General features: G+C 45.0%; 1 protein-coding gene across 9 annotated transcripts in view; it reads right to left on the bottom strand.

Annotated features, from left to right (window-relative positions):
* The window catches only part of LOC100220846 (lethal(3)malignant brain tumor-like protein 4), a 42,274-nt gene extending 19,081 nt beyond the window's left edge, over nt 1-23,193 (bottom strand). For 4 of the 9 annotated variants that reach the window (XM_030290551.4, XM_072917869.1, XM_072917870.1 and 1 more), the window contains exons 1-11: nt 22,905-23,193; nt 13,223-13,331; nt 12,807-12,915; nt 11,411-11,468; nt 10,281-10,369; nt 9,015-9,122; nt 8,246-8,381; nt 7,661-7,752; nt 6,573-6,724; nt 5,743-5,819; nt 3,383-3,468 (exon numbers count right to left, since the gene is read on the bottom strand). In XM_030290551.4, coding sequence (XP_030146411.3) covers nt 3,383-3,468; nt 5,743-5,819; nt 6,573-6,724; nt 7,661-7,752; nt 8,246-8,381; nt 9,015-9,122; nt 10,281-10,369; nt 11,411-11,468; nt 12,807-12,915; nt 13,223-13,331; nt 22,905-23,178 — 1,290 coding nt within the window. In that variant the 5' untranslated portion in view covers nt 23,179-23,193. Of the gene's footprint in view, nt 1-3,382; nt 3,469-5,742; nt 5,820-6,572; nt 6,725-7,660; nt 7,753-8,245; nt 8,382-9,014; nt 9,123-10,280; nt 10,370-11,410; nt 11,469-12,806; nt 12,916-13,222; nt 13,332-19,181; nt 19,288-20,597; nt 20,703-22,904 lie in introns of those variants that run through there. The other 5 variants (XM_030290556.4, XM_072917872.1, XM_030290553.4 and 2 more) reach the window with 5 other exon arrangements.
* Between the last annotated feature and the right edge of the window lie 1,504 nt (nt 23,194-24,697).

The following is a 24,697-nucleotide window of genomic DNA, read 5'->3' as shown; positions in this document are numbered from 1 at the left end:
GCTGGAGAGGCAGCCTGAGGGGGCTCAGCACAGAGGAGCTGTCCCAGCCAGAACAAGAGACCCTTCCTTCACAGACAAAAGGCCAGGGATCACCACGAGCAGCTCCACTGACACGGCCTCCTGAGCCTGACAGCACACCTCCCACACAGTAGGGACGTGGTCTTCTCTAGAAGAGGAGACTAAGAGGGGAGAGATCTCAACAGTCCATATGAGTATCTCCAGGGCAAGTGTCAGAGCATAGTGCCAAACTCTCCAGCAGGGCCCAGTAACAGGAAAATGAGCAACGGCCCTAAAATAAACCACTAAAACCTCAACACGAGGAAGAACTTTCCATGGTAGCAGAGCACTAGAACAGCTGGCCAGGGAGGGTGTAGAGTCTCCCTCCCTGGTGACATTACAAACACACCTGGATGCAGAATTTCAAACCCACCTGTGTCACCTGCTCCAGGTGACTCTGCCTTGGCAGGGGGTTGGAATGGATGATCTCCAGCCTCTCTTCCAACCTGACTATTCCGTGATGTCACACCAGCAAGGACAGTGGCCAATTCCCCACTCTTCACAGCTGAACACAACATTGCGTGAAGTGTCTCTTCACTACCCTATATCTTCCCTGGCCTCAGCTCCTGGCTTTCAGTTATCCTCATTACACAGATTACCCCTGTGCTGTTTGTGAACAACTGCTGGGAACTGCTGTGCTGGGGCTTACAGCAGCTCTGGCCCCAGAGCCTCCCCCTGCAGAGATTCACTCATCCTTTTCTTCAAATCCGGAATACTTTGGGAAAACTCCAGAACGTCCTTTAACCTGATGTGTGCCCTTTGCAGCACCCTATGTAACCTCTAAGCAACAGACAGCTTTTACCAATTTTTCCATTTATCTGACTGCAAATTCCTCCTCTGACCTCCTCAGCAGGGGGTTATGGATGCTCATTCAAAACATGCCCCTCTTCACTTCTGCACACAGAGGTGAGGGTTTTAGCATGAAATGATAAATTGTCTATTTGAACATGACCAGGTTAATGAAATTATTAAAATCACTCTTCCCTCCCAGTCTTCCTTACCCTTGTTACTGCCAGTGGCTGGGGGCAGGAAGGAGATGCACTCCTGGGCTAAGAGGCTTAACTCCATAACTGAAGTTCCTCTTTAGCCATTTCACCTGGACACAGACATCTATCAATGTGCTGCCAGACACTGGACACACCACAAAATAGACAATCTAAACTGCTTTTATTTTCAAGAGCATTTTATTGAACCAGGCAACCTTGTCTGTCCTCCCTGAAGAAGGAGATGAATGCTCAAGGTCCAAATCCTGCCCAGAAGAGGAGCCAGGCTCTTTGCTTAAGTCTTGCTGAAGAGTTGCCGCCCTTTTGGCAATAGCTTATGAATGTTTTGGAATTGCCAGCCCAAGAGGATGGGCTGAAATAACAATGCTTACACTGGAGATGTCTCCTGAGTTTTTGGGTGGAGAAGGCAGAAATCCAGACCCAAGACCTGCTATTTGTGCTGATGACCTGTGTCTCCAGACTACATAAGACAGCTCTTTAAAATTGTTAAAAGCTAATTCAGTGAGAAATGCCTGTTCTGGCTCTCAACCCACATTTTTATGTACTGATTTCCTGTAATTGTTAGCTGGAATAATAATTATTATTTTTAAAAAATCAATAGCTTTGCCATTTATTTGCACTTCAGTCCAACCAAGCCAGAAAAAATAACGAGGTTTGGTCTTGAAAGAGTCCTATTAACTGCTGATATATTGAATACATTTTCTTTTCTGTATCATTTTTGAAACACAGTTTTAGATGCTAATTTGCACTCTGGAGTTTTGTGAGGGGCAGAATTGGCCCTTCTACTTTTCTTTCAAAGCCTGATACCTGAAGAAGTAGAAAAATGGCTGCAGAAATGTCTGGAAAACAGGAAAGGAGGCAGACAAGGCAGCTGCATCCCCCTTGGGAAGACACTTCACTTCGGAAGAATCCAAAGAAGGAAGTTCTCAGTATAGAACAGGCTCCCTGTCATGAGCAAAGCCCTTTTATGCTCAGATGACATCTCTCACCGCACTTTAGACCCTGAAAATCTGAAGGAAGAACCACAATGGCAGATCTTACAGAGAACTTGGGCTGGGAGTTTTAAGTTCACATCTTCCAGCTCTATTGGGATTTCAAAAAAGGTTAGTCCACTCTTGGGGGCAACAACTGTGTCCCACTAACAGGCTCCACTCCTCATCCTGTCCCTGGCTCCAAGCTGCTTTGCAGCTATGGGAAACCTCAATCCCAGGGATGTCTTGGATGTGATGCAGATAACTCCAGTTAAAGCTCTACAGGTCTCTGAAGAGGCAAAAGCTTCTTCCACCTCCCTAACACCACTTTGCAGCCTGCACCAACCTCATGTGGATACCTGCTGAAATCTAGCAAATTATCAAACCTGTCTAGCTGGATTTTTGCCTCTCTTATCTGAGGCCTCTCTGATTGCTTTTCCTCCTCAGTCCCAAAAACCTTTCCACAGAAATACACAGGAGAGCAGCAGGTATTAACCTGCAACTCCCACTTCAGAAAAAGGAACCAAGACAAGTGTTACAATGGCAAAGAAGAGTTTTTAAACATATTGCAAAGTTTAGCAAGGTGAGCCAGCAGCACTGGAAGGGAAAAAATCAAATTAAAAGTACAGTCATTTTAGAGGCTTTTGGTTTGTTTCTGCTTACAGTGAGATTCCAGATAAACACACTGAACTGCAATGAAAGAACCAAAAACTCACTATCTCAAGGTTGAGAGAAGCACCTTCACGCTGAATCTGCAGGATGGTCTTAGGGGTTTGGCAGAGATGCTCTTTCATCTGTTAATACATTTATTTCTGTGGAGGGCACAGCTGGCTCCTCCCCAGAAGGACTATGATCTATATCAGCACACATAAACCCTTGGTATGAACTTCTCTACCTTAATTCCAGCCTCACCAGCTAGGGAAGTACGGATTTGCACACCTGCAAGGTGAATTTTAGAAAAGTTTTTAAAACTTCATGTAGAGGGGACACCAGATAACTGCACTCTTTCTCCTCTCTCTGTGCCCTCTGTGAGGCACTTCCCACATACCTCTGGAAGCCACAGTTACCTGTGTGGACTGAAGGTTCTGCCCTTAAATCTGCTAATGGAACCACTGAAGATAATTAGTCAAAAATCCTTTCCAAGCCAGCCTTCCATAGTATAAAAAACCAAAAAAATCTTGTATTTTGCTGTGTGTTTTTGTTTTAGCAGCAGTGAGAGGATCTTAAACTCAAAGCAAACCAGTTTCACCTTCCTCGCACAGACAAGGTGAACCATGCTCAAATAAAGTCTCTAGCAAAAAAGGGCGGATAACAGCAACTGAGCAAGAGCAATCAAAGATATTCACCTACCAATTTAAAGGCTCTTGCAGGGGCTGCTTGGGAATTAGTTTCTTCCAAGTACTTCTCCCACGAGAAGGCTTTGGAATCCCTGTGTCCTGAAAAAACAGAGAATAAACATTTCTGTAAGAAAAACCCCACATTTACTGTTACAAACCACAAAAAGGCAGCTCTGTGACACTGTAATGAGCACTTGCAATGGATGGTGCAGGAAAGTGGCCTGTTTGCTCCTACCCACCACCTCCACCCAGAGCAGCTCTGCCAGTTCCTCAGTTTTACACTGGGCTTGAACCCTGGTGAGTTCACTTCTGCACAGCTTAATCGATTCTTATTCTCTAAAGGAAACTCCAATTATGAGCTAGTGAGATGATTCTGTGATGGGCAACAGCATCACTACATTAATTTCCTGTTTTATTAACTACTCTATGTGTGAGTGCCTGTAAGACTGTAGAACCTTCTCCTCTCCTGCTGCCCGCTCACCCAGGGTGAGTAAACCCAGCAGTCTGGAGAGAAAAGGCTCCATGGGTGTGCTGCTCTAACAACAGTGGGATGTCTCTCCCTGGCAATTACATTTAAGAAACTGCTCTACTTCTTTCCTATTTCAATAATGTTTACCCCCAGGACAGGTTCCTTCTGGCAGGAGGGTGCAGTGACTAAATGCAGAGCACAGTCTGCAAACTGCTGCATTTAAGTCCTTCAGCAGAGAGACCAGAACTGGCTGCAGGTTTTGTGGGGGCATGGGAAATCCTGACATGAGCAGAGAACTGCAGGACTTCACTCAGTCCTGAACATTCCAGGAGCAGGGACAGATGTGGTGCAGCTGAGAGGGAATGTTCACAACCCTTTCTACACCTATAGTGAAGACAGTGAGGCCAATTCCCCCCCATGCAGAAGGATCAGGAAGTGCTTCCTGCTCCACTGACCCTGGAACACAGCAACTACAGGAATTCTTGCTCCAGGGCTGTCAGTCTGACAAATGTCAGACTTAATTGCTTTATGTTTGCTATTTTTAAGTTGAACGAGCACTTCCAAGGCCTGAAAACAACACTGTTTTCCCTGTACGTTCTGTCCTCCCTTATTTGCCAACATTCTCTTCATTTACCAAATTCCAGTACAACAGAAAGAAATGTGGATTCAGTTACTCCTTCATTTCCAGAAATTCCATCTAGGTAATCATTAGAGCATGGTGCTAACAATGCCAAGGCAGTAGTTCAATTCCTGTATGGGCCATTCACTTAAGGGCTGGACTCAATGATTCATGTGGGTCCTTCCAAGCCAGAGTATTCTATGATTTCCAGAAATGCCATCTAGGAAATCATGGTAGAGATCCCTTTTTCTCCCAGCTGACCTTGAAGGAAATGCTGGAAATCCTTCTCACTTTTTCCCTTATAAAATCAAATTCAATTATAAATTACCAAACCCTGTTCCATTTTGTCACAGATTGCAATATGTAGCTGGGGGTGTGTATTCACTGCCACCTGTCAGAGCTGGGGCAGGGCTCTGCTGCTCTTTGGGCACTTTTCTTTATCTCTCCCACAGCCAATCCTCCCTCCAGGAGATCTCTGCTGTTCATGGCCACTGAGTGTCCCTGCATGGCTGAGAAAATTCCATCATCCATGGAGAGATGCTGCGCCCAGGGGAGGAGCCGAGCATTCCTACCTGGATACAATCTGACCTGGGAACAGCACAGCAGCCTTTGCCCCCTGCATTCCCAGAGGAGCAGCTTTCTTCCCACTGCATTCCCAGAGGAGCAGCTTTCTTCCCACTGCATTCCCAGAGGAGCAGCTTTCTTCCCCACTGCATTCCCAGAGGAGCCCAGGCCCATCTCCCCCAGCCCTGGAGCTCCAGAGGAAAACTCCCCCCTTGTGCAGGATCCTGCTCCAGCAGAAGCACAGCTGGCACTGCAGGAGGGCTGAGCCACCCTGGGATGGGGCTGCTGCCACCTCCCTGCCCCACAGGCTGCCAGGCCTGCTCTGACTCTGGCAGTGTTGTTCTGTATTACTTAGTTTTTATTTTTATATGTTAATTTTTTTTTCCCTAATAAAGAACTGCAATTTCTACTCCCATATCTTTGCCCGAGAGTCCCTTGATTTCAAAATTATAGTAATTTGGAGGGGGGTGGTTTACATTTTTCATTTCAAGAGAGGCTCCTGCCTTCCTTAGCAGACACCTGTGTTTTCAAACTAAGACGGATTTCTTCAATGAACTATGAAACAACATAAATTGCAATGGCAAAAGGTAGGAACAATAATATTGTTCAGGCAGTAAAGAGTTCTGAAGCTAGCTGGAACTTGCAAATATGTAATTATGTGGAAGATATAGTTTGCAGGTTTTCTGGCTGAGGCAGGAAGTAAGTCTTACTTGCAACCTACCAGGTGGTGTTGTCAGTGGAGTTCCAGTTTCTTGGCAGTAGCCGACAGGACGGATATATGGGCTGCTCGTTTCACACCTGAATCAAAGAGGGAAAGGTGGCACCAGTCAGATGGAAACCAAAAAGAAAGGCAGGATTTCAATGCTGTCTGATAGGCCTTTGCTGGGTGAGCAGATGCTTTCAGTGGGTGTGATCACGGCGTAGAAGACAAGCACTGCCTGGTTAGAATGTGTAACACTGGGTTTTCAAGGCATTCAAGCTGTCCCAAAAGAAAGGGAGATACAAAGTAAATTTTGCAGTGGTTTGGTTGGAAGGGATCTCATCCCGTTCCACCCTCTGCCATGGGCAGGGACACCTTCCAATGTCCCCAGGTGCTCCAAGCCCTGTCCAACCTGGCCTTGGACACTTCCAGGGACCCAGGGACCGCCACAGCTTCTCTGGGCACCCTGTTCCAGGGCCTCCCCGGCCTCCCAGGGAACATTCCTTCCCAATATCACATCCATCCCTGCCCTCTGGCAGTGGGAAGTCATTCTCCTTGTCCTGTCCTTCCATCCTTTGTCCAAAGGCCATCTCCAGCTCTCCTGGAGCTCCTTCAGGCACCACAAGGAGTTTTCTTATCTCCAATGCTTCCCAGACAGCTCAGGCCACCCCCAATGGTTCTGCACTGAGCTGCCCAGCACCCAAACAGGAACTACTGGGCAACTGGCTCTTTGTGAAAACCCCAAGTAATTATTCAGATGCCTGAGAACTGATATAAGATCCCAACTCTAGGGCCTGCATTTAAAACAAAGCCAGTCTACCTTCAGACATGTATCAAAAATAGTCTTTTACCAGTAGTCGTAGCTCTCATCCCAGTTATCAAAATGGATCAGCAGCCGGTTTTCCACCATGTCTGTGATGGTGGCAACACAAACCAGTGATGGGTTCTTCTTGTCCACTGCCTCCAGTTTCATTCCCAGACGAAACCCAGAAGGTGTGACAGGCTGAGAAACAGGACAGCAGGAAAGAGAAATCAGCCACATTCATGGTCAAGCCATTGAAATCCCCCTTTTAAACTCCTTTGACCCCAAAACCTACAGACCAAAACACACTACAGTGACTATTAAGAGGTTTGCAGACAGGATTTTCCATGAGTTCTGGCAATGACTATTACTAAAAAAGAGCTAATGTGGCTCAAAACCCAGCATTTCCAGGTACACCCACCACTGCAGACTCCCAGGCTGAGACACCCTGCAGTGATTTGCTGAGGATAATGGGCATTGCACATCCTGTTTTACTGGTGGAAAAGTTAGGAGACTCTTCAAGGAGACAAAGTGATTGAAGTAGGGCAGAGCTGGGCCCTGATCCGACTGGAGTCAGTGACTGCCCATGTGCAGCCTCTAATCCACCAGCCCATGGGCTTCATGTCATCCCAGTAACATGGAATGGGATGGAGGATTTCACAGGAATTGAGGTTAACAACCACTGAGAGAGCACCAGTGGGGAAGGATGACAAGTGCTCAAGATCCACAGCCCCACAATTAATCCTATGGCACACATGAGCATGCTGCTGGAATCCAGAAATTATTTTGGAAATTATTAAATTAGATGAAAGTGGCATAAATATCTTGACCATAGGGGCACAGTAAAACAGATGGTTGTAATATATTTAATAAATGGTTCAATAAATCTTTTCCTCCAGCATTAAAGAGGAAGGGAAATACAAATTCTTTCTCTGGAAAATCAGTGACTGAGGAAAGGAAGAAAAATTGTACAAGTTTTCTTTCTTAAAAATAAAACACAGCAGGAAGTAGCTTGCATTTGATTGTACCATGGTTGTACCTCTGACATAAGCATATTAACACCACATAAATATTCTGGTCAAAACTCACTTAGCACCAGACCTATTGAAACCCCTTCTATTCCATATCACCACTTACACTGCTGGGGGTCTTAAAAAGGCTTTTTGGAGCTGCTTGAGCTTTGCAGTTCTTCAGATAGGAAGTCCAATTAAATTCTCCCTCCTTGAAACCTAGGAGGAGAGAAAAAAATGATTGCTTTACATGGCCCTGGTACATTCTAGTGAGTTTTTCAGAAATGGAAATTACCTGGAAAGAATATGAACTTTGCGTGATAACTGCCCTGCTATGATCTCCAGAGGCTGTGCATTTCAGCTAAACCAGCTCTCTCTTTTTCACCATAATGTCCAATCATTAATCTCAACCTTCAAATGTTTCTAGGAAATTGAATGCAGGAAAGGACTGAACGCAGGAAAGAAACAAGTTCTGAAGCACAGACAGACATTCAATCCAGAGTTTCTACTGTGACTAACAAGGACAGTCTTTGGGAACATCACAGAGAAGATAGTTTGCTCTTTTGTGAGTCATTGTGTTAGTTAAACCTCTTCCCTTTAGCCCCTCAGATAGAGTTCCATGATGAAATCACACTAAAAATGAAATATGTAGAGCCAGGACATCTTAATCGAATTTATGGTTTCTTGTACACCGCTCTATTTTCTGTAATACCTTTAGGAGGGAGCAGCTTATGGCTTGTTTTTTCACACCAGCCCACAGGGTGGATGTCTGAGGAATCAGCATTAGCCCAGAAGTCGTAGCACTCTGGGTAACCATCAAAGTGCAGTCGCATCCTGTACCCCTGGACCTACAGTGACAGAAGCCCTGATTATCACCAAGGGTCACAAAAGAGAAAAACAATCACTAATAAAACACTCCCTCATATTTGACTTTCTGAGAAAGTAACTTAGGATCTCGTTTATTTCTCAGAAACTCTAGTTGTATTTTAACTAATTTGCTCTCCCAGTTTCCATGCTCCTCTTTCCCCACTTCAAACAGCTGGAAATAGAACTGGTCAGTGGAACCTTCCTGAGCCCCTGCTCCATGCCATGCACACATGCATGGGGGGTACAAAAGCAGCCCCAGAACTTAAATGTCTGTATCAGATCAACCCAGATTTCACATAACTGAAGCTGCATAAAAGTATTCAGACTTGTTTATATTTACTAAGTCTTAGGGCCTCATGGCATTGTTCTCTTTCATATTTGTTCACTACAGGCAATTAATAGGTTTGCTATTCTTAGCAACAAGTGTAAAAATCTGCCAGTAGGATTTCAGGCAAAGATCCTTAATTACATAACACCTTTCCTTCAGTGTCACCTTGAATTCCTACCATTAATTAACTAACTAAAGTACTATTACTCTTACGTTTCTACTTTTTATTAAAAAAAAAATTCTAGATGTACATGGGACTTTTGGAATCAAAGACAAGAAAAACAACTACCTCAGCAACGGTGAGAACACAGAATCGAGCAGGGTGTTCCGGATCCACCCCTTCCAATTTCATTCCAACTTTAAATCCATTTCGGCCTTGTGGGAATGACTGATACTGTGATGGGGGAAGAAGCATTTGTTTTTAATCCCTAAAGACCAAATCTATTGCAGAGCAGTTATAACATACTTAAGGCTCCAATTTTCATATTTCAGGCTTCAAATGCTCAACTTAGAGAAGAAAATCCCACCCCAAGTGACTGTGGCTTCAACAGACAGGTGCAGGCTCAGGGATCAGCAATGGCACCATCACCATATTTCACATTAGTCGTTATTCTAATTAATCTCTCAAAACCACTGCACTGTTGCAATTAGCTACAAACACATCCTTGAGCAGATGCAGAAATGAGCTCTTCTCAAACACAAAAGAATCCCCTTCCCAGATCAATGCAGAATCAAAGAGCTGGGAAAGCTACAATCACTTTGTGTCAGTCCAGACTCACACCAAAAGGTAACTTGTCATCTTCAAATCGTGACAAGGAAAGGGACAAGGCAGGCTAGATCTGCAGCCCAGTTGCACAGTTATTCCAAAAAACATTTGTGTTTTTTATTTATCTGCAGTCTTAATCCAAGTGAAACAGCTGAAATACAGTAAAGTTTAAAAGCACCCTGAACTGGGATACCAAATGACCCAATGCAGGACTGGACCTTCCTTTTAAGCTGGCTCTGGAAGGACCAACAGCCCTGGGCTCTGAAGAGCTCACTGGGAGCCGCACATTTAACTGGGGTGCAGAGGCAGCTTCACCAAGGCTGAACCCAGCCTCTGGCACTGCCATGACTGACACAAGCCCACCCTCCCTCCTGGCACTCCCCAGTGTGCCCACACCATTGCCCGAGCCAGCAGACTCATGGCATCCCACAGGGACAGGCTGGGAGGCTCTGTACAATCCCACAGGACATGTGACAGACAGAAGGCTGTCCCTCTCAGCCCTCCTTGGAAGCTGCCTAACAGCCCACTGGTCCAGAGCAGAGCAGATCCAAACAGCTGCTGCTTATTTGTAAGATTCAACCAGCATTTTTTACACAGTTTGGGATGAGGCGCCCAGGGCAAATTCCTGTTTCCCTGGCCTACATGTACCAAAACAATTCAGAAATACAAGTGCTAGCTTAAGGGTGGTCTCCAGTCCCACCCCCACCAAGCTGGCAATCCTGTGACTGCCAGTAATCCTGTGATGTTGCCCGAGAAAAACAGCAAGAGAGTGAAAAAAATGCCAACCTCTCTGAACAGCTTTTGGGGAGCAGCTGGCATCTGTTCCTCTTCCAAGTAGGAAGACCAGTTCCATGCCTTCTTCTTTCCAGGAAGCACTAATTAATCAAAAACAACAAAAAAATGAACACTTCTCTCTGATGTCTCCTGCTCTGCTTCTCTTCCTCTCTTCTCCTTCTCCTCCCATGTTTGCTGTGGCACCCCAGAAGAGGCAGTGTTACTCAACTTTTGAGGAAAGGTTTTGCTTGCCTTCTTTGCTTTTGCTTGCTTTTGGAAATTCCAGCAATGGGAAAACTGGACTCATTCCTCAGGAAATGAAAATTTATTGTATCACAGGTCAAATGAACTGTGGCACCTGCACTGCTGGCAAGCTGCCCAAGGAAAGGTGCCAAGGGAAAGTCTGGACAAGGCAGATAACTTAAAATTGTTAGAGTTAATTCCTCCTCCTGACATTTCAGAGGAATAAGGGGTTAAATATAAACTAACAGGCAGCACAGAGAGGCATATAATTGCAGCTAAAATAAGCCTAAAATAAAATAAATTAAAAACCAAGCTATTTTTTGCTAAGTTCACAGTATTTTTTTTATATACACACATATATTTATAACCTCCTAATAACACAATGCATCTACTAGGGAGGCAGCTCCCAGATGATGAAAACAACTTGGATTCATTCTGGTAGAACCACAGTCATACATACGGAAAATTACATTCTAAATGTGTATTAAAACTCTCCCCCCAGTTACATATTGACTGATTTAAGGTATATAATACATTCAACTCATAGTCTACAATCAATCACGTTGTTTACAATTTAGTTTTTACTTAGCACTGTAGGCTCTGACTGAAGCTCTCCAAAGCCAATGAAAAAAAGATTCTTACTGTCTTCAGTGAGCTCTGGATGAAGCTGACTCCTTCCAGATCCTTACTCTGTGTCCATCATCCAGGCAAATCCAGGATATTCCTACTAATACACCTCTGAAGCTGACTGTGGTAAGAGGGTTATGTACCTAATAAGCTGTTCTGAATGTGAAATGAGCTCTCCTGTCCTTTATTCTTTTATTTATTATTATTAACTTTATAATAGCTACTAAAAAAAAATCTATAACATTAAAGAAAAGACTATGAGCTTAGCTCACCTTGTTTTATTGGTTTAGTGTTTCTGCGGCTTTTCATATTATTTGATTTATTCTTCTCCTAGACACAGATATGTTAAAAAGAAGTTTAGCAAGATTGTTTTCCCTCCCCTCTGATCATCTCACAATGCAGGTACAACATGGATGTAACAGGTAACTAAAAGGAGGACTAGCCGGCATTGCTGTCTGTTGAACAACCTTGAAAGAACATCAGGAGGGAATGTTACACAGATAACGGTGATCTTGGTATGCCAAAGTGCTTTACAAGTTATTTAATATATGCTACTGAAGTTCATTTAAATGTGGCTGTTAAAGAGCAGCACAGGACCAAAATCCCCATTACAATACAGAGGATTTGCTTTCTGCAATGCAGGATTTGCTGCTCACATCAGCAGCCTTACTGAATACTCCTTTCTCCCTTCCCTTTCTTACATCCATCTGTGCCAGGGAATGGATATAGGGAGAAAAAAGGAATTTATGAAGCCCTGAAGGAAGCAGAACCTTCAAGTAACTCTTGTCATAGATAAGTACTCCAGACAATGCGGTCTCTCTGTGTCACACTCCATGCCTGACCGTCATTGCCGTTTCTTCTGCGTGTTTGCAAACTCAGGTTTGATTCCTCCCAGGCTGTCATTTCTCAGAGCAAACCAAAACCAGGCAAAATGTGCCATACAAAGCTGCCTGCAAAACATTCCCAGAAGGGACAGGGGGCAGTTTCTAATGAGAACAAGGAGAAGGGGGAAGAGAGAGACTGCAAGGACTTCTGAAAACATCCATCCCTTAAAACACTGCACCCACATCCCAGAGAAAAGCTGAGCAAGATGATGAGTTAAACTGCTCATGACAGCAGATGCTGCAGCTTTATTGCCCCTGTTCTGCCATACAGAACCCTGTATTATGTGATTAAACATAAAATGGCTCAGAGAGGTACTGATGGGCAGGAGCAGAGCACAGGGCCCTGGGAAGGAGTTAGGGGCTGCAGGAAACTGAAGGAAAGATCAGCTCAGGACTGAGGTACTGCTGTTTATGCACCAGTAATACAGGTTTCTGGTAACGCAGTGAGAGTATGTCCAAGTATGTAATAAAATCCAAACAAACCCTGTGGTTTAACACTGATCTTCAGTATCACACAACAGTATTTGAGTGTAGTTGTTCTGGAGATATGTGGTGTTATTACAGTGAACTCCTGACTTTCACTTCACATGAGCTATTCATTCACCCCTGTGACTCCTCAGAACAGATATTCCCATCACTGATGTAAATCAGGATCAGACCCAAACCATTCCCTGGGTACAGAACCAGCTCCCTCAGCCCAGCTAGCACTGCACAAGGAGCCCTGAGACAACTGCCCTTGCTTTTCACAGCTCTCATTAAAGGAAGTACATGCAGCCTCATTTACCTCATCCTCATATGCATTTTCCTCCTCATCCTCTGAATCCAGAGGCAATCTTCTCTTCCTCCGGAGACGTCTGACAGGTCTGCCAGCCTCAGTCACCTGATTGCCACTGCTGGTAGTAAGATTTTCATTATTTCCCGTTTCTGCAATCATCTGGAATGTCTTTGATATCGTTAAACATCCAAAATCAAAAGCAATATAAAATTAAAGCATTATTCCTGCACTGTTTCCAGTGTCACTGAACTTCTTGGAATGAGGAGGCCTGGGCTGAGGACCTGTAGAAATGAAAGGTGTCTGCAGGATTTCCTGGATAGAGAACTGTAACACTTGGTCTGACAGGTTCATTCTACTCACAGTAACACCATGCTCCCTTCAAATGTTTTCAAACAAAAGATGGGGAAAATCTGGGATTTCTGTACCTCTCCCTGTGCTGCTGGAAGCCTGTTTGAGTACAAATCTTTCCATTCTCAAAGCAATCCATTTGCTCACAGGTTTGGGAATCAGAGCAGGGCACAGCTTGTCTTGGCACTGCAGAAGTAAAGAAAAAGATAACAATCAAATTAAAATGTTAAAAACACCTTTCAAGCAGTGAGTTCTGTCAAAGTCCTTTACAAACTTTCATTAACTGACACTCAGTATCCCACTGTGAAGGAAGTAACTATCATCTGTGTGCTGCCACACCACCTCAGTAGAGAAAATCCCCTTTTACTGGTAATGTTTTAATTTTGGAACACTGGTCTCCAATAGTACTCTCAGGCACATCTTGGTTTACTTGATGATCTTAAAGGTCTTTTCAAACGTTAATGGTGCCTTGATACTACCTGTGTGGGAGCTCTGCTGAAACAGTGAGTAATTTAATCAAAGGAAACTGGTGATTTACAAGGTAAGTGATGCTGAACAGCCTGAAGGGCTGACCTCGGGGAAGAATGACCGACTTGCAGCAGTTTGTGGAGAACTGTTGCCCATGGGATGGACTCACTTTGAGAAGTTCATGAGAAACTGTCTTCCACGAGAGGAATTCACTGCTAGAGCAGGGAAGGACTCTAACTCCTCTCTGAGCAGCAACAGAAACAACCTTGTGATGAACTGACCATAACCCCATTCCCTGTGCCACTAAAGGGAGGAGGGAGAGTTGGGAAGGAGAGAGGGGTTTGACACTCATCCCTGCTCCAGCACAGCCTGTCCTGATAAGGAAATCACAGGAAATCCAGATGCAGAACTAGAAAACCCATCCAGACACACACAGGGCAGCTTTAGAAAAGGTATGATACATGGCAGACTTCAGAGATTTAAGCTTTGGAGCTTAAAACACAGGCCATGCAGAAACACTTTACTGGTCCAGATAAAATTATTTTAAAGTGTGCTAAATAGTGTCACTGTGCATCTTTTATTACTCCTGACCTGCAAATGCAACCAAGCATAAAAAAAATTAAACTAAAAAACCACCTTTCTGATGAGCAAATAGCTGCAAAGATTACCCATTCCTCGATCTTCTTTACTGTGTGCATTATGGAGCTACTGAACTCCAGAAAGAAAGAGGCAAGTCAAAGGTTGCATTTGCAAGCTCTGGTCCAAAACTTTTATTCCAAGCACTTCATTAGTCTGAGATCTTTTCTCAGCCATTTGCACTTCACTGAAACCTCAGTCTGAAAGCATTTGCTTCACTCTGAAACAGGGCTATTTTGTTGAGTGGAGAAGCCCCCTCTGTCTTCAACTCCTATGTGCTCCCCGGTCTCAGGATCCTGCCTCCACCACCCTATCAAAATTTCATCCCACATGTTCTTCCCTTTCTTTATCTAAAACTTGTATTTCTTAAAGCTTCAACAATGCTGGACTTGCTTCTGAAAGGCTCACATCCTTCTCTCCACCCCCAAGGAGACAGAGCATCACTTCATTTCAACACAAAGAGGAAGAAGATTCTGAAGAAATTATAATTCTAAGTGGACTCAGCTTCCTGCAGGATTCCATCCAGTTCACCTCCTTCAAACACTTCAGGAGCAGCACCATCCTGATGCAGATTCCAGAGGCTGAGGCTGGTGGGACAGCTCAGTGCCATGGCAGAAGGACAATGGAAGGAGATCTCCAAGTTCCACATGCTGTTCCAGACAGAGTTCCTGTGCCCAGGAGCGGGGAAGGTGCCCATGGCACTGCAGGAGCAGAGGTCTCCAAGGCAGTGACACCCCTGCACATGAATGAACAGCTCTGGTTCTGCCCAAACTGGTGCAGACAGAGGTTGGAGCTCCCTCCTGACAAAATCTCAAAGTGCACCTGTGGCCAAGTGAGCTGGGGAAGCCCAGCCCCAAACCCAGAATATATAAATTTGTATTAGAAAAACAACGAGTGTCTTTACAAACAGTCTCTGATCTGAGGGTGAGGCCTGGCTGATCACAGGGGAAACCTCCAGTTTCATCCCACAGCTCTATCCCTCCTTCCTAAGTTCTGGAAATGCAGAATTTACTATCAGGACTGCATCTTCCTTTACACAACAGAGCTCAGTAGAGCAGGTTTGCTAATATGAAATCCACACAAACCCTCCAGAAATAATCTGTCCTTCCAGAGATGCTCTTGAATGGTATTAAGGAAAAATGCATTTTGTGCATGTGAGAACTGGAATATAAGAGAGAGGAGGAAAAAGGATTAAATAGGAAAAGAAAAAGAATATATATATTTGGCATCTTAAGGACAGCTCTCTGGGCAGCCAGTTATTGTATTCCAGCTGAACGTTCCAACCAGACCCATTAACCAAGGTACTGAAGGCTCTTACACTTGATCATCTAATATAAAACAACACATTATTATTTGGTGTTTTTCAGTCTAATAAATAATGTGCTGCTTTGTTGATTCTCTGCTATTAGGAGGAATCAATAAAAGTGAAGCTGTTTCTGCAGTGGAATGTTACTGCTGGGCAAGGAGCAGAAGCATAATGACTTGGATTGAACACAGGGCAAAAGTTACACCACTGCAAAACCACCCAAAGGAGTCAATGGACCAATTCCATGTTTTATGGGAGAGTACACCGCTGATCTCAGAACATTCAAAGCATGAAGGTTTATCCACATCTGTTGGCAGAATTGTTTCCTCATAGCTTAAGGTTCTTCACAGCCCTTCCCCACTGCTCAAAGGGAGAAGGAGGAAGAAAAGGAAGATTATAAACACAGGTCAAATGTGAGGGGCCTGATTCTGAATGCCTGATGTGGTAACAACAACCTGATTTTTCAGAGCTCTCAAGTTCCTTCAGCTCAAATTTACTTCACTTGAAATTGATCTTTTCCTCCCCAAGACTCAGAACTTGCAGCCTTGAAGGCTGTGTATTTGTTTTCAGCACAAAGGAACAGAACAGCTGAATACCTTCATTTGCAAATGCCAACAGTCCTCCACCTTCTCTAACACAGAACCCCAGGTTTGTGATCATCAGACCTTGGTTCTGATTCAAGAGAATCCCTGAACTCCATTCTTGACCTGAAGTCTTCCAGGTGCTCAACTTTCTACCTACAGGTTCAGTGTGAGCATAATTCAGCCAAAGGCAAACCCATGGACCTGATGCAGGGCAACACAGGACACTTCAGCATTCCTGCAGCTCCAATTCCAGCACCACCACGGCTCTTTATGATTATTTTAACTGGGCCAAAAGCAGGACAGACGTTTGCAAATGGCAACAGCAAATATCTCTGGGTGGCACAGGATAACCTCTGTAGGAGTTCCCCAGCTTCCACGGGTTTATTGGAGCTGCAGGTGTGGAACACCTGCGGCTGGTGTCTGCATTCAAGGTCACAGAACACATCCACATCCTCACAGCTGCAGGGACAGGCAGGAATTGGACTAAATGAGCTTTGCGTTTGGTGGTATTGAATTTATTAATATTTGATGTAGCCTTGTACATCTGTAAACATTTGTTTGTAGCAACTGTTTGGTTGCCAGTTTCAACAAGGGCAAGCCCATCCCTTTTTAGATTTTATTCTTTGTGTTCAGGCTTTAAAAATAAAGAAGCTCAAGCACAAAGATTATTTACAAAGATCCCTCTGGGAAAAAGAGTTTGGAAGTTACATGGGCAGAAGTAATTAGCTTGGAGAATTTACTTCAAATTGGGCCAAGAAAATTGTTAAAAATCACAATGTAGAAAATAATCTTGAATTTAACCAGAGAAGACCTGATAAAATAGGCTCATCTCTGCATTTTATAAATCCAGTAAAACCCACAGAAAAATATAATAAAGAAATTGCTTTTCTTATAATGCTCCCTTATCAGTAAAATCTGCAATAAAATCAAGACAACCCAATAAAAAGAAGCAAATGGGGCAATTAAAAAGAGAGCAGAAACTAGCATGAAACATTTTGAAGAACCATAGCCAGGCCCAAACATTCCTCATTTGTGATGGAAATGTTTGTGATCCCAGTTTGTGATTTCTATTCATATTTAGCATTTTAAGTCTCAGAAACATTAAGGCAAAAGAAGATACTGCAAAACTGAGATGAGTCATTCAGTTCCAAGTTGCAGATTCAGATTTATTAAATGATAAATGATTGCCAGGCTGGCAGAGATAATGAAGGCTAATTAATATGCTCCCACCCAGACCTCTATGCTTTGTCTTTAGATGGGGAATCCACAGGAAGAGGTCAGAAATACTCAGGTTTTGATCTCATTTCTGCACCTGAACCAGTGAAGTCTTAGGAAATCACCTCATTGTTACTGCAGAAAACAAGCTTTGGCTTTTAACATCCATCTTGCTTTTGTTAGGAGATGAAAAATTTAAAAAACAAACAAACAAAAAACAAAACACAAAACAAAACAGGTTTACTCCAAGTGAGTGTGAAGGCTAAATGGGTGAATAGGGGTTCACTATACTCTTATAAACACCATCGGACTTGATGGGAAGAAAAACATTTCAGCAGAAATCCCATTCTAGCTGCTGCCAGGATAATTTCCAATGACATGAGGATTCCAGCATCTCTCTCTGGTGACAAATGCAGTGGTGCAATAAACCCAAAAACTGTAAATCAAGTATTAACATGAAATTTGCAGGACTTCTGACTAAGCTTCCACGGACCAGGAGGCAAAATACCATTCAAGAAGCACCTGGCATTGAGGGAACCATCTGATACTGTGCTGTTCTGGGAATAACTGATTTACAAATCACCTTTCTGCCCTGAAACAGGGTGGGAACTGAGTAAAGCTGCTCCTCTCACTCAGCACAAACTGGCTCTGAGAGCTCTCGTCTCCTGGGAGCTCTGCAGCGGTGCCTGACACCTGACATGTGACATCTGCCAGGCTCTCCTGCGCCATCAGTGAGGAACAGAGCTGCAGTTTAAACAGAAACACACAAACCCCATCATGACTCCTTGCAGCACAACTAAACTCAGAACTGCACAGAACACTTAGGAGCTCAGACACAACCACATTGCCTGTACTTGGTTGTGACGATGACAGATGATGCTTTACTCACCCATCAAAACCTGTTACTCACCTCAGGCAAGCAGTATTTTGCAAGGCTGAACCAATGCCATTACCAAATAAAACCCCAGCCTCATTTCCAGGAACCTCATCAGTTAGGGACTGAAATGAACCTTCAGAACCTGCAATGGAACTGTACCAATGCCTCAAGAGAAAGTGCCAGTAGCCACCAGCAAGAATTTAAGGGCATGAAGAGACAGACTGTCTGTGTCAGTGGAGTAAAAAAAAGACAAAATTCAGAACTGAGGAATTCTGAGCTCCCCCACTGCACTTCCTACTAATTTTTTGTTTCCCACAAAGAGGAAAAAAATGTAACTATAAATCAAGGAAAATATTGCTCTGAAAGATTAGAGTAGGAAAAGGATCTAGGAAGGGAGAGGGATGCTTTGGCTGATATGGAGGAGAAGCAAACACTTTTTTCTAAATTCTGCCACAGGACCACAAGATTAAGTACTTGGGTTTTCAGCAGTTTGGCCAGCTCATTTGTACAACAGAGCCCTTCCAAGTTTCCCCTAAGCACACGGTAACATATGGATTACAGTAGGTGCTATTGTACTGGGAGACAAATAAACAGCACCACAGCAATGTGACCTCAATCAGCTCATAGGATCAGACAGCAAAATTGTGAGTTTACTTTAAACCAGCAGCTCATCCTAGAATGAAGCCCAAAGCACGGCTGGAGCCTTTGAGCTGCTCATCTTGGTTTGCTGACACAGCTGTGCCAAAAACACATTCACATTATCTATTTCAGCAGTCAGAAGAAAAGCACCGGCACAGGCTGTGACTGCTGAATGTGTGCCCATTCCATACCCAGCCCCTCCTCTGCCAATGCCAGCCGGCACTCCTACGCTCCCCCAGAGCACACAGATCAGCACACCTGACAGCGCTGCCTCATCAAGTCTGACTGTGCCCCTTTGCCACCACACCCACCTTGCTGCCTGTCTCTGTAGGTTTGGGTGACACCGTGACAGCCGTGTGGCAGCAGCTCCTCTCTCCTGTCCTTACAGGCACTCGGTGCCATTCTGCACAGCATTCTGACCTATTCCAAACAGATTGGGAGGGATGCAAAAGAAGGCAGAACCTTATTCCATGCCCACAGAGTTAATGCTTTCTGTTCCTTAATGGAAAGAGAGGAGCAGAAACAGAGTGTACTTCCAGTTTTATGGCTTTCACTAAGAGCCTTTGATGCTGAGCTGCTTTCCCAACTCTCACCTCCTCCTGCTTGGGAGGAGCAGTGGCTCTGTGGAGGGCACCTGGCCACTGCCTGAGCCCTGCACAAACCTTCATGAGGCTCAGCTGGGAGCCCCAGGAATGCCTCCTCCAGGCCTGAAACCACAGAGCTGCTAATCCCAGGCCCTGGGAATCACTTGCCACTACAACACTTAAACAAACTTTGAACATCACCTGGAGCCACACAGGAATTACACACCTTAAAAAGCTTCATGCTCTGCAGGAGTGACCCAAAGTAGAATTACAGAATCCTAGAACAGCTTGGGATTGGAAGAGACCTTAAATCCCATCCAGCCTCACCCCATGCAGGTGAGACCATCCTAGGCAGCTCCAAGCCCTGTCCAACCTGTCCACCATCCACCATCCCCAGCCATTCCACCATCCCAGGTGGCTCCAAGACGTGCCCAACCTGACCCTGGACACTTCCATGGATCCAGGGGCAACCACAGCTACCCTGGGTAACCTGTGCCAGGGCCTCCCCACCCTCACAGACAATTCCTTCCTAATATCTGATCTAAACCTGCCTCTGTCAGTGTGAAGCTATTCCTGTTTCCCCTGTCGCTCCAGGCCCTTGTAAATAGTCTCTCTTCAGCTTTCTTGTAGGTTCCCTTTAGGCACTGGAAAGCTGCAATTAGGTCACCTTGAAGCCTTCTCTTCTCCAGGCTGAACAATCCCAATTCTCTCAGCCTTTCAAAAAGTTTAAAAGCTACAGCATAAATAGGGTTGTCAAAACAAATGCTGTGTGATTCATGAATACAACCTCCACCTGTTTGCTTAGCTCCACCATGCATTTATCCAATCACTTTGATGGATTCAATCAGAAACTTAAAAAACCAAACCAAAACAAACAGAAGATGAGCCGAAAGATGCTAAACCTAGCAATAAACCACCCATTCCTTGGGGGGTAAAGTATTTTACCAGTAAATTAAACCACTCTCTGGAAAAGAATCTGCCAAATTCAGCAAAGCACCTCTGCCCTCAAACCACACCTGTGGAGCACAGTGAGTGCTGCTAATTAGGAGAAAGAGGGTTTGGTCAGATCTCTGTTGGCTTTGGTTGCTAATTGATTCCACGTGCAGGAGTGTGCAGCTGCCAGGTTCCTTAACAAGGACTCACTTGGTCATTTTTCCCCCAAATCTCCAATCTGATTTTTCATCCCACTGTGTCTCCTTCTTCCCGCTCTTGTGCCCATGCAGCACAATTGGAGGGCTTGAGGAAAGGCTGAAATAGATTAAAAATTACAGAAAATATGGGACAGAGAGAACAGCGTGTGAGGAAGAAGAACCAACACTGCAACTCAAGAATCACCTTGTTATTTCACAGAGAGACTGTAAATGCCCAGAGTAATCACTGCTGTGGGTCAATCTGGTTTTGATCCAGTTTATCTACATTTCCTTGATATTCAAACTATGCAATTCTGAGAATGGGATTTAGGCCTCCAGAACACTTTCCTGCCCAGAGGTGAGGCATGGACTGGCACATGGACACTCCACACCTTATCTGACAACCCCCACAGTGGGATTGTTGGGGTGTCCTATGCCAGCACTTGGACTCCATGATCTCTGTGGGTCCCTTCCAGCTCAGGGTATTCCATGATTTTAAGATCTCCATCATCATCCTGAGAGAATCTGATTCCATGTCCCAGTGTCAGGATTGCAGCACATGTAATCTCTCAAAAACTACCAGCACTCATGGAAGAGGATAATGGGGTTACACTGAAGCTTCATCCTCAAATCCACATCCCTCAATACCAATGGAATATATTGTCATACCCAGAAGTGTCTGCACTACATGCTTTGCATGAAGATAGAAGTGAGGCCTTCTCCTGCAGATAAACCAACACAATTTTAAGCACATTTAATGTAAGACTGCAGACACTGCTTTAAATAAATTCACAATGCTACTTTTAAAAATCAGTGTAAAGCCTTAAAATTTCAGTAAATAAAGAATTGGTGATAAAATTGTTGACAAACAGCATGGCTGATACAAGGAAAACACACCCCGAGTACTGAGGAGTCAGTGGGGCAGCAGTTCTGCAGAGTACGTCTGGCTGTGTACCCACTCACCCTCCTGCAACTTGCTCATTATGGCAATATAACCATGAAGACAGAATAAATCACCTCTGGCCAGGACAAATGGAGGTCTCTGCACAACCTACCCAGCTGTCCTCAGCAGCTCAAACTGGGCTCTGATTCCACCCCAGCACTCACCGGGAATTACAATTCATTTCATACATGTTCAACTTTAATGGGATTACTTGCAGTATAAAGTGCAATCAATTTTAGGGCAAAACCAGTGCGCAGAGGCCAAAAACATCCTCTGTTTTAATTGCATCTGTAATTACTTTGTAAGACTGCAATCCAGCAGACTACACTGGGGACTCCTATTAATCATTATTACATAGCTCCCAGGGCCAAGCAGGAATACTTGCTCAGGAAAAGACTGCTCCCATCCTCAAAAACATATAATCTGAGTAGATTATAGATCATAAATTGAGGAAGCAAAACACTGATTAGATCACATCAGACTACTCTTAACTGCTGTGTAGGGAAGGAAAGTTTGAAGCATCAAGTCCCTGTTTCCCTCCTTTTTACTTCTGTTTTACTGTATAATAAAACATGGACCAGAAAGGTCTTTTACAATTTGGCACAAAATATCAGATCTCTTTATCTCTTAATCCCAGTTACAGGCTATTTTTAAAAATTTATCTGGGCAGTAATTGAATAAATTAAATGTTTTCATAGCATAAATCTAATCCGATTCCTTGCGGCACCAGGAGCCCATAAAACTGTCCTAATCCCTTTCTCCTGACACCAAACATCACTCAGACTGTCCCACACCGATCCCTACCCGCAGCCGATCGATATTTTTGAATGATTATATTTATCCTTCTATTTATTCAGCGCAGACTTCCCCTCCTAAAATCCCCATTCCATTAGTTCTGCATTTTGAATTTGCTGCCAAACATTTTCATGTTTTTTTTTGTTTTTTTCGTCATGTAAAATCTCTGTTTTCAAACTTAAAATCTTTCTGGTTTTGGCGAGGTCTCCAAGAATTGTTTCTACTGCACTGGATTTATGTTTGTTAGTATTTCTGAGTTGTCACAGTCCCGAGGAGTTTCACCGGAGCGGCGCCCAAGTGGGATAACCCCGATTTTCTCTTCAACTTCTTGGGTCAAAACTGGGTAACCACCACCTCAGAAACTGTGAACACCTCATGACCGTGCAAAAAACTTAAGCCGGCGTTCTGCCGACGTCCACGGACGGGTTTGCGGTGTTTCTGCCCCTTCTGGGGGTTTAAACGCACTTCCCCCCCCCGCGGGGCCCCGGCCCGGCGGCGCCATTTGCACTCCCGGCCCCCCACCCCCCAAGATGGCGGCGGCGGCGCCCCCGCCCGGCCCCGACCCCGGCCCGCCTCACTCACCGCCGGCCCGGCCCGGCCCGGCCCGGCCCGGCCGCCGCTCCGGGGCCTCCCGATGGAGCCCAGGCAGCGCTGCGAGCCCCGCGGGGCCCCGAGCGCATGCGCGGCCCCGGCCCGGGAGAGGCGGCGCTGGCTGGGGATGGGGAGCGGGAGCGGGGTGGTACCGGCTGTGGGTGCTGGCTGTGGGGAGCTGGATGTGTGGTACTGGGATAGGGGGCACGGGGATGCAGATGCACTGGGGGAGAGACGGCTCTGGAATGGGCTGGTACTGGGACATGGAAGCGTGGGATGGGAACGAGCTGGGATAGGGCTGGCGGGGGGATAGGCGTGAACTAGCGCAGAGCTGGCGCTGGGACGGGGCAGACGCGGGGCACTGGGGGCACGGGGAGGGGGCATAGGGGTGTGAGGGGCACAGCCCCACTCCCCGAGCCGGCCGGGTGAAGCCCGGGCACGGCCGTGGGCGCTGGGGCAGGTTCGTCCATGGCTGAGACGGGGTTTGGGAAGGGCAGGTTTGGGACGGGGAGCTGTAAATCGCCATTGCCGACGGAATCCAACAAATCGTGACCACGGTGTACGGCGGCCTCCCACGCCCAGGAGTAACAGACGATATTGTCTCGTCTTTGCATTTGTTAAACTTGTTTGTCGTCTCATCTGGGATTGTTATTTTCCTTTGTATTTGAATTTTGTAACAATAAAGGAGGTGGGGGTAGGATTTTTTAATGACGCATCGGGGGTTTCCGCCAAGAGCACAAGCAGACCCCAAGCTGTGACAGCTTAAATGGAATGGGATTTCAGGAAAATAATAAATGAGATTTGAAATGGCTCATTTGAAATACACATCATAATATTATTCATCCCTTGAATGAGGCACATAAAATACCCTTTAGGATCTTTAAATTTAGTCAGAAAACAAATACATTTCTTACCTCATCTGCACCAGCAAGTTTCAGCTAAAATGCAAATCCTGAAGATGCCTGCAGCCAGTGTTGAAGTATTCAGTGGGTCCAGGTTTACACGGCTGTCGGACCCAAAAATGTTACTAATAATTAAACCATCCATATTTATTTACACTCTTAATTTGATTTTAATTGTTGTAAGTTTTGTTGAGACATCCCCAGTTTGGGGCTTCTTGCCCTTTTATCTCACTCTACTGACTTTTAGCCAGAACCTGCCCAGTGCCCACCACATGCATTCCTGCCTTTCCTCCTCAGAGCTCACCTCCAAGGTGCCTGATAAGACAGTTAACCCAACCCTAAATCAGATTTGGGGCTGTTTTTCAGTGCATTTTTTGGTAGGTACTTTCAGTTTAAAGCTGAGTCCTCACTTTGTTTATAATTATTCTCACAGAAATATTATCTGGGAATATTGTGGAGTTATTGCAATAGACATTCCACTAATCTTTCTCTCTGGCTATGCAATATAATTATTATTGCTAATATTTTATATTATTACCATTGCCCTGGTTTCACGCCTGCTGCCAGGCAGATCTCTGCAGTTTCAGGAGATCAAGTTTGCAGCAACTCCAGGCTGGAAAAGACAAATTCCCACACCAGGGAGCCACATGAGCTGGAGGTTTTAATGCAAACCCTATACTTTAATGCAAAATGAATGGGCGAGACTCACTCAGTGACGTTTGTGAGACAGAAATGAACATTAAATGATGCAGCAGTGCCCAGCTGAGGTGCATGCCTGGCCCTGCCCATGGAATTGCTGTTCTGGGGGCACTCCCAATGCTTCCCACTAATTATCAGCAGTTCAGATGTGTCAGAATGTCCATTTCCTGGGAATTCCTGCTC

Source organism: Taeniopygia guttata, chromosome 23 (assembly GCF_048771995.1).
Source record: "Taeniopygia guttata chromosome 23, bTaeGut7.mat, whole genome shotgun sequence".
In the NCBI taxonomy this organism is placed as follows: Eukaryota; Metazoa; Chordata; class Aves; order Passeriformes; family Estrildidae; genus Taeniopygia; species Taeniopygia guttata.
The sequence above is the reverse complement of the archived record's forward strand: the minus strand, read 5'-3'. Positions and strand labels throughout refer to the sequence as shown.